This window comes from Etheostoma spectabile, chromosome 16 (assembly GCF_008692095.1).
Source record: "Etheostoma spectabile isolate EspeVRDwgs_2016 chromosome 16, UIUC_Espe_1.0, whole genome shotgun sequence".
In the NCBI taxonomy this organism is placed as follows: domain Eukaryota; kingdom Metazoa; phylum Chordata; class Actinopteri; order Perciformes; family Percidae; genus Etheostoma; species Etheostoma spectabile.
The window spans coordinates 5,863,606-5,873,762 of NC_045748.1; the positions used below are offsets into that span (position 1 = coordinate 5,863,606).

The following is a 10,157-nucleotide window of genomic DNA, read 5'->3' on the forward strand; positions in this document are numbered from 1 at the left end:
CTGTCAGTCTTTCCCTGTGTCTCCTCCCCGGTGTGGTGTGTGAGTGTGACCTCATCTCCAGGGGGCGTGGCGCTGCAGGCATTATTGGGCACGCCTGGCTTCTATCACAATCAGCAGCAGTACAAGAAACCCAGCACTTTAGTCACTTGACACCAGATTGTTTTCCACTCACCATGTGGTAAACTCTCCAGGCCTTCTATCACAGCGTTTCAGTCTCTAGTTAGAAATCTTAGTTTGTAAATTCTAGTACTGCGGAAAATTAACTTTGTCGCTCATCTGCTGCACCTGCCTAATCTCATCCGCTGCCATTGCCTGCCACGCTCCTTAACCACCTGTAAACCTCCGCTTCCATCAGGACTGTCGCCTCACCACCTTCCATGCACAATCGGACTTACTACTACCAAGAGACAATAAACAACTTTTAACTTTGAGTCTGAGTTCTGAATCTGCTTCTGGGGTCCACACTAGGGTTAACTGTAACAAGATTAAAGTGGAGAGCCACAGAAAACATGAATGAGTATGAAGGCTGTAAAATTAGACTCCTTTTCTTGGTTCTACAGTCATGCTAAAGTCACTGAATGCAAAAGGGTCACGGGTCACTTATATATAATTCTATAATTATAACCCTTGCCCTTTGCACTACAGGGCTTTTTTTGTTTTTGGAAAGAAAATGTCTTTAATTAACAACCTCAGTTAAATGTAGGATAGTGTGGGTTTGGTCTGATCAGATATGATTTACAGTGCTGGCATTTTCAGCAAACAACTCCTCAACTGTCACCACGTTTTGATTCAAATTTTGCTTCTCTGATTGGTGCACAGAAATATGTGGGATCACATTCACAACTGAGCACTAGCCACTTCAACCAAAAAGAGAAAAGCGAGGACCAAAACCTAAATCTGAAATCAGAAATCTTTCAAGTGAAATAACAAGTTTGCAAAAATCTTCCTGCTCCACTTAGTCATGTGTAAACCTCCAGTCGGCTGTACTTGATAAAGGCGCTGCTGTTCTCCATTGTTGTTCTTGTGCTTGTCGTTGGGGGGAATCCCCTGAAGGTAGCCCAGAGCGGGATGACTTTGGACAGTGAAAACTATCTCTGAGGGCTGGCTGTCCTCATGAACCACCTGTTCAAACAAACAGAACACAGTTACAATGAACTGATATCAGCTGATTGTGTCTGTTTAAATGTAGAAAATTCATAACAGTTTGTCGAAGTTATTGTCACTCTTCATTCAGGGAGAAATAACAGCTTTGAAGGGATAACTTGGGTAATCTCCAGTATGACTAACAAAGCATAGGGTTAACATACATGAAATTCCCACAATATGATCTCAGTTACAGACTATAAACAATAAACTCTGAAAAGAAATACAGGCTGTAAAGTGACCACCTGGTAACCATGTAGCCAATGATTCATATACTGGTATGTATTGTTATTTGCTTACCTCTAAGTCCTCCTTGCTTATGGAGACATTTTGTCCCTCCATCACTACCACTGGACGGTTTCTTAGGACTGTTGGCGGCCTCTGGTGACTTTCCAGGTAAATTTTTACCATCACTCCAATATCCAAATGTACCTCCCTTCTCTCCCTTTCCGTTCTTCCATCTGTGTTGTTCTCCCTTGCTCTTGTCGTCACATTGAACCCATCTGACAGCTCATGACTGCTGTCATGGCGATACGCCAGGCGCCCTGCCACCAAATCTTGCTGGGTGAATACTGAAATTGGATTTGCACCTGTTAAGGTCTCACAACTGCCATTATTAAAGCAGAGTACGCCATGTTTAGGCGGAAGGAAGACATCAAATGTCACTTCCCGTGGGTCTCGGATGTCAAGGTTGCTGATGATGCTGAGGTTAGCAGAGGTAATGGTTGTGAGCCCACCTCGCTGGACCATGAGGCCTGTGTTGTTCTCGACCTGAAGGTAAGGATCCTGCGCCATCACCTGCATCAGCCGTTACACAACAGAGAGAGAAAATTATTTATTTACAGCAGCAGTCTGCAAAAACGTTGCTAACATCCCTTTTTTCACACTAAAAGTAAAATGCCTTATAATACCAGAACATAATTTGTAAGGATCTTAAATTACCATTTAAAAGAAACCATCACAAACAATTTAAACAACTAATAAAAGAAACCGAAATATAAATATAAAACATCCGTAAAGATAATTGCTCCTACACATACTTTTTTGACCTATTCTAATTATTTCAATGGCTAATCAACTGTGGAATTGACAAAAAATATATGTAAAATATAAATAACAAATAAACCCCTAACTACATAATGTCTGAAGACGTTATAATCACCTCCAGCAGCGTTGAAACATAATGTTTCCCATCCGATACGAAAAGCACAAAACGGCCATAACTCACTCCTCTGTGGACAAACAACACTTTTTTCTGAGTGGAGAGAAAAAGACAAGAGGAAAAAGCATCAGCAGGCTTTTTAATTTAAAAAAAAACATAATTCCAAACTGAAGAAACACCAATATTACTCTTTATGTACAACAGAACATCTGAAGGTAAAAGGCTGCTGGATTTGCTGTTTTAAAGGGACGTTGAATATTCAAGCATAGTCTGAAACCCCCTCCCTCTTAACCTTTGGAACTAGGGGGCTGCGTCCAACAATTTTTGCAACTTTCCAAAACTGTTAGTCGGACAGGCACAGCCACTTTATGCAACAATTGGCCAGGTGTGCAGAGGTGAGAAACTATGAAGGATTTGAACTTCTCTCTCAAGCTCTTGTTTCATTCTTCACGCAACTGCTTCATCACTTTTTGTGTGTACAACCAGGGGCAACAGATGAATACCTTTGAGGACAGACTGCCCGGAAGTGTGTGCCCTTATCCCCATTTTATTCTTGTAAAACGACAACATTTCATCAGTGTTACCGGAAAGCTGCAGGACTTTTAACCTTTTTTTGTGATCATTCAGAAACTGTACATCACATGAGGGTTGCTGTAGTTATGACATAACCATCTGAGGACTAACCTTTGACTTTGTGATTCTAAATATTCTTCTAACATCTGGATGATCAATAATTTCCAAAGATAAATTGTGCTGACCTGCTGAAGGTCCCGTTGTGTGAACTCGTACAGCTTGTGACTGGTATCACTGGCCAGCACCAGCTCTCCCATGGGAATCCCCCTCCGTGTGTACACCAACCAATTGTCCTGAAAGTCAGAGTCATCGTCCCGGTAACAAATGTCAGTCAACGTCACCAACCTCTGCCCATTGCGAGCGACATGGAAAATTTTATCCACAACCCTGACGGGTCTCTGATCGTTGACGAGCTGCACAGAGATATTAAAGGTGTGCTCTACAATGTTTCTATCCTCCTTCTTGCTGGTGTGTTTGTGCAGTTTGTAAACCATAATTTGAAAAGTGAAGGAATCCTGCTTGGTCTCGCTGTCATCATGAACGTACATGATCCTCTCCTCAGTGATATCCTGATTGGTGAACGTCACAATGTTGTCGTTAATGGAAGTTGAGTTGGAAAGGTTGATCCTCCTTATCTGTCCGTGCCTAGGGCTCACTGTAATGTTGTAGAGGACCTCCAGGTTACTTGCTGTGTGGGTGAACAGGATTTCTTTGTTGAGGACTTTACTTCCTCCTTCCAGGGTTGAAAGGCCTTTGTTTACAACGGTGATGGCGGTTGACCCGGCATGGATGTAAATTCTAAAGTCGTAAGTTGTTGAGTTGGCATGCGTTGAAAACACCTGAAAGCTGAACGTGTCTCTTGTGTCATCGTGCAACATGTTGAGGAGCTTGTACTTCATCAAGCCATCTGTGATATTCTTTTGGCTAAAGGTTGAGTTTCTTACTAGAACTTTGTTGCCCAGGAATAGCTGCCCTTTATTCGGCACTGTTAGGAGCCTAAAATACAGGTCACTCTCACTAAGTTTAACACCTTTAGAAATCACATTGAGGTCCTCGGGAGTGACAGCAGCCGTCTGAACACCATTGACTTCCATCTTGCTGCGTGTGACCTTAAAATGGATCCAGTTTACCCTGACTGGGAAAACGACTTCCTCTGTAGCCATGGAACCGATGCTGATCTTACATTTGAAGTAATCTGTGATGTTGTTCCGAGTCTGAAGGCCCTGGTAAGTGCTGAGGTATCGTATCCTTTCTTTTTTGAGAAGCTTCTGAGAGAAGGATGTTGTTCGTTTCCAGTCGCCACTTGAGTGCAACCGCTGGAGCTCACCATATTGTGGCAACTCTGTAACGTCATAGTGAATTTCCACTGCCCGATCATCCACATTAACTTCTACAGCAAGGTGATTGGTTGTGATGATGGAAGCCCCGCCTTGGTTCACCTCCAGTCCAGTGTAATTCACCAGTTTGTGTTTGAGTGGCACCGCCATAATCCTCAAAACTACTGTGTTGCTCAACTTTGGAATGGAGGTGAGGATAACAGATGAGATGAAGGGAGAAGAAACAAGGGAAGATGCAACAGGAAATGAGAAGGGGTGAATGTTATTTGAACAGGAGCATATGGTTTATCAGTAGTCAACTGTAACACAACACTGTAACATCAAAATTAATGGCCAAATTGAAAATGTGTTTGTGTGTGCAATAAAACAATCATCAACAAGTCAACGAGACCAAGAGGCTGTGAAGCTGTACCGAAGCACAGCAGTGCTTTGAGCTGATGGGAATGTCATTAGTTTTACAGGCAACTATTGGACAAAAAATATTTACCTGATGATGGCAATGTATGGAAAGTTAATGGAACACTTAAGTGATTACAAATGATCATGAGGGGGATGCGAATGTACCAAATGTGATGGCAATCTATTCAATAGCTGTCAAGACATTTCACTTAACCCACAAATGTCAACCTCATGGTGGTGCTAGAGGAAAAGCAAAGGGATCACTGAAGTCATTTGGATTCATCATCTCATAAACATGAATGTCGGTACAAAACGTTGTGGCATTCCATTAGATGTTAAGATATTTCATTGGTTTAGTGAAAGATTTGACCTGCTGGTGGCGCTAGATAATAAACTTAGAGGATCACCAAAGTGTATCCTCTGGGCACCATGGACACCTGTACTAAACTGTATGGCAATCTGTCCAAAACTTGTTGAGATATTTCAGTCTGAACAAAAGTCATTTACCAACCGACTAATAGACTGACAGACCAAAAGATGTTAGCATGGCTAAAAATGCTCCAACTCTATATTTCACATCCTTTATGTCACAGTTAATGGATTTATTGCATCTTGGGCAAGCTAATATATTACTTACCTTCAGGCCGTCGCTTACTCTGAGTGCCAGCCGAGCGTTGGGGACCCCAGTGTGGACAAAGCTGATCTTACCCCCCTCCAGATCATTGAGAGAGAACGTGTTAATGGCCCTGAAAGATAGATGCAATCCTGTTAATTTCTATGTTCTGTTTCCTAACTCTGCTTATTAGGGTGATTTGAAACCCATCTAATTGCTGCAAGCATAAATTTTGGCTACATAGCCAGGTGCAACAAGGTAATAAAAGTCTCTTTTAATGAATGTGGAATGTGACTAGCATTATCTCTATTCCATTGTTGGCCCAGTATTTATAGATGCTGATGATATTATTTGCTAACACAAAGAATTAGTTTAGCTAGGTATGTACCAGCAGATTCACCAAGCAGTTTGTTCCACTAGCATGCTTTTCACAATGTATTCTTGCATAAAATATTTTGTTTTAGCTGAATAAACAACTGAAAATAAAATTTAACAACCAATAGACCCCTATGGTGATTGTTTGTAAGAAGATTTGCGAGGCACTGTAAAACCCCACAAGCCATAGCACCAACCTGCCAGGGTAACCATGGTGCTCAAGATGTCCAACCTCAGTGAGGTTTCCCAGGGAGCTGAACACCAGCTCTGCAGGACTGCTGTCAGGGTCTGACACCCTCACCACATCTGAAGTCAGCTGGGGACATTGTGGTTATATTAATTTTCATTTTCAACACACTTTTCCCATAGCCTCCAAGCGCTCTGCTTTACCTACCTGTCGTTTGGACTTCTCCAGCAGAGTGAAAAGGTTTCCCTCCGGCAGGCTGAGCACAGGCGCATCATTAGCAGGACTGATGCTGATATCAAATCGATGCAAGCGGTTGCTCTTCAGAAATACAGGAAGCTTCTTCTTACTGCTGGAGAAGACCGAAAACATGAAGAAATCATCTTGGTCCTCTGACCCACTGTGAACGTACATCACCCGACCCTGCCACAGGTCCAGCATACTAAAAATCCGGTCCACCTCTTCTGCTCCTATCGTGATAGTCCTTTCCTGCCCCTCGCCCAGCATTCCATCGGGGTCGGGACTGAGGTCCAGCCGGAGCTGGCCATGGACAGGCTGCCCCTCAATGCGGAACATCAACTGGGATGGATGAATGCCCAATTTCTGAAAATCCAGATTCACCTAGAAGGGAGTGTAAATAGGAACTGACTTATATATTGGTGAAAATTACATAACTCCACGTTATATTTACTGACATTTATGCATACATAACCTGTCAAATAACTAAAAGTGAAAACTAGAAGAACAGATCAGCAGAAGACAACCAGTCCTACCCTAATGTGTTTAGGCTCCAGTGATGCCCGGCCTCCCTCCACAACTTCAAGCTTTCTCAGCATCAGAAAGTTATTGTTCTTCTTATTGTTGGTGATTGCTCGTGTTGTTGTACCATCAAACTCGGGACGATTTGTTGGGCTAGTGGTGGCCAGGGCATTTGTAGCTTGCCCTGTATCACAACCCACAGTGATGTCCTTGGTTACGGCAGCATGATGAAGGCCTGTTCTTTGAGTATTGACCCTAATTTCTCGGAGGCAGCCTTTAAAGGACCCTCCTTGCCCAGCCACTTGTCCCCCAGACACAGCAGACATCAGCCCAGCTCGCCGTGCCTCTACCTGGGCTTCTTCGTCCACTCCACCCAGGAAGAGAGGCCCTTTGAGCTGGATAACCTGGAGCTCCAGACTCAGGGTGGTCTTGATCAACTCCTCACCCACCTTCAACTGGACGCTGTCGGGCAACAGGTGCAACTGAATAGGGTACCAGCTATGGTTGCTGTGAACATGTGTTAGAGAACGCAGCTCAGTCTTATTACCCTCTCCATTTCCTACTGTTGCCACCAGTTTACCATCTTTGATCTCTATGGCAACAAACGCTCCATGGTTACCAGAGCTAAACAGGACCATGCCATCTTCTTCTCTTGCAGAGGGGTACAATTCACATTCAAACAACCCTTCCTGGGGCTCCTCCCAAGACGGGAGAGTGATAAATGCTTTAGAGCTGAAAAAGCTGACAGAATCGTCTTCTGTTGCAGAAAACTGTGGACTACAGCCCAGAGATACCTCGTGGACACTCTTGTACCCAGAATAGGGCCTTAGGCTGGACAACAGGTTATGTTCATTGAACACAACTTCATCTACGCATCCTCTAAACCCAGTGGAGATGTTAAAAAGGTATGGGTGGTTCAGTCCAGCTACCCCGCCAACAAAAAGCCCATTCTCGACACTGAGCTCCAGATCTGGTCCTGGCATACGGCGGCTGGTATGAAAGTTTCGGTCTAGGGTCATGTTGACATCATGGCGGTTGTGGTTCAGCTCTAAGGAGTGCCACGCCAAGTCGCTAAGATGGATGCCCTTTTCAGAACGTAGTGAACGCTCACCTGAGCCCAGGTCCAGACGTACCTGTGGGATGAAGTGGGGAAGGAAAGGAAAGAAGGAACAGAAGGTGATAACCATGACACATGCAATGAAAGACTTTCTATTTTTTCTATGCCAAAATACAAAATGTAATCAGTAAGACAAAGTGTTGCAAGAAAAGCAAAAAGCAGGCATAGTATGGGGATGAAATCTTGAATGTGCATAAATCAAAACACAATCAGGGGAGTAGTTAATGGAAGATCAAAGAATTACTCTACACAAATGCAACCAAACTCTTTCAGGAGCAGATGCCATGCAACGTACTTGGAGTTTTCATTAAACTATTGCGGTCTTCTCTCTAAACCTTGGTCATGATGGAACTTGTTCTGAAAGTGCCAGGGGGTTATTTGTTTTATCTCTGCGAGCAATCCGACACCAGGCTAAGTGGGTTCAGACTTCTCTTTGTCTCTCCTCAGGATAGTAAACGGCAATATTTGAGCCAAGATGGCTCAAGGGAGAAATATTTTCTCTTCTTTTGAAGATGTACTTTTAGTCATTTGTATTCATATTACTCAAATCCAAGTGCTCTTTCCCTGGCCAAAAAGAAAACTGTCATAAGGTGTTCTTTAAAATTAACAATGAACCAGCTTTGCTTGTTGCTTGTGCTTTAGCCTACCTGCAGGCGCCCAGAGATCAGCTCCAGCAGCAAGAAGTCTCTGCGTCCAGCTGCCAGAAAGAGGATCCCCGCGTCACTGGAGGTTCGAAATCGTACATGGAGCAACGTCTGAACGGACGCCTCCACTGTCCGCAGATGGATGTAGCCATCCCCATAGAACGACACTACAACAATGAACAAGAAGACAGTTAATGCAGAACTACACAGGAGATTTGTTCCATGTTTTTATTTATTTAATAATATTCATAGTTATATCTGTATACTTAAACACCTAACAAATGAAAAAACATGTGGTGGTGAAAGGCATTCTCCCAGCAAAGGCTATTCCATTAATCTGTATTGACTGGCTTGTCAATGTGGTGTCTACTCTGAACTTCACACCTGCTATCTCTGTTTAATCAATGACAACTAATGCATTCTGCAGTGGGTCATCCTGAAATGTTCTGATGCTAATTAGACTACACTGTTGACCTAAATGACGCAGATTGGACATTTAGTTAGTACAAACATTACTAAATGACAGAGCTACTCTGAAAGCACAATGCCATTAGTTGGTGTAATGCATGTTTTTTTACCCCAGCACATGTGACTAAAGGCACTTTGTAACCAGAGGGATTTTTGCAGTTCATAGAACACAACGTTCCTAGAACCCTTTTTTTTCTTGTTCCAACTGGACCAATTTGGGGATTATTAAGTTCCTCTGCCAACAGTTCCTGTAGCTCTTTCAGCTCCTACTCCAGGGCAAGATCTTTTCCCTTTTCCTTATAGTGGTGGTTAGATGGCTGTGTTTTAATAACAAAAGGTCAGTTTCTATGGCCACTTGGCTAGTGTAAATCCAAATGGAAAAAACGGTTTTAGGGGAGAGTAAGTTAGTAGAACTGTTTAGAAGTGGACTGTTCCTATAACTATGTTCCTGCAACTACTTGGTCAGAAAGAGACTTAACTAAAATTGGGAACCCAGGATCCGAAAATAAATTTAAAAAAAGTGTAAAGTACTACTATTTAAATTCAATTAATTTAATAATAATGATATTCTATTGATACTACATCACATGCCAGATATCACTATGCAACTATGTGGCCAGTTTGAACTTGGAACTTTAAAACAAGATTAAGTTTACAGCTATACAAACATCAACATGCTAACATGCTCGCAATAACAATGCTTACATGTTAAAAGGCATACTGTTTTATCATGGTCACCATGTTATTTTAGCGTGTTAGCATGCTAACATTAGCTAATTAGCACTAAACACAATATCCTCTTTCAAATAGGTTTTATGTTCTTAGCAAAGTTTTTCTCTGGGTCAAATTAATGTTCAATATAGATCCCTGGGTCAATATGTGAAACCACCCACCTACAGCTTATAGCCTACTATATACGCCTTCATATTGGCAGGCAAGACAGTTTTCTTGACTGTAGACATTGATTTCTCCACACTGGCTAAACAGATTTTTACCATTCAAACTGCATTTGAAATGCCCAGCTCCCATCATTTATTTGCTATCTGAACTGTAGCCCTTACCAATGTCTAAAAAATCCAACACAAGGCTGGATCAGGCCTTTGGGAACATAGGAACCTGGGAACATAGGGACAACCCTGATGTCATTAGGTATTTGGTCATAAACCAAAGTATTTTGTACTTGTAGTGTACAAGCGTCCGAAATGGGTTTCCTCAGGTGGGAGGCTGGCGTCTCCCTTAGAGTTAGGGTGAGAAGCTCAGTCCTCCGGGAGGAGCTCGGAGTAGAGCCGCTGCTCATTGGCGTTGAAAGGAGCCAGTTGAGGTGGTTCGGGCAACTGGTAAGGATGCCTCCTGGGTCCTCCCTAGGGAGGTGTTCCAGGCACG

General features: G+C 42.9%; 1 protein-coding gene across 1 annotated transcript in view; it reads right to left on the minus strand.

The window, feature by feature from the left end:
- Positions 1 to 10,157, minus strand: part of LOC116704240 (chondroitin sulfate proteoglycan 4) — a 31,256-nt gene that overhangs the window by 17,895 nt on the left and 3,204 nt on the right. Inside the window, exons 2-10 of the mRNA XM_032539542.1 lie at positions 8,310 to 8,473; positions 6,560 to 7,678; positions 5,997 to 6,407; positions 5,800 to 5,918; positions 5,252 to 5,360; positions 3,064 to 4,392; positions 2,306 to 2,398; positions 1,444 to 1,941; positions 960 to 1,122 (exon numbers count right to left, since the gene is read on the minus strand). Coding sequence (XP_032395433.1) covers positions 960 to 1,122; positions 1,444 to 1,941; positions 2,306 to 2,398; positions 3,064 to 4,392; positions 5,252 to 5,360; positions 5,800 to 5,918; positions 5,997 to 6,407; positions 6,560 to 7,678; positions 8,310 to 8,473 — 4,005 coding nt within the window. The remainder of the gene's footprint in view (positions 1 to 959; positions 1,123 to 1,443; positions 1,942 to 2,305; positions 2,399 to 3,063; positions 4,393 to 5,251; positions 5,361 to 5,799; positions 5,919 to 5,996; positions 6,408 to 6,559; positions 7,679 to 8,309; positions 8,474 to 10,157) is intronic.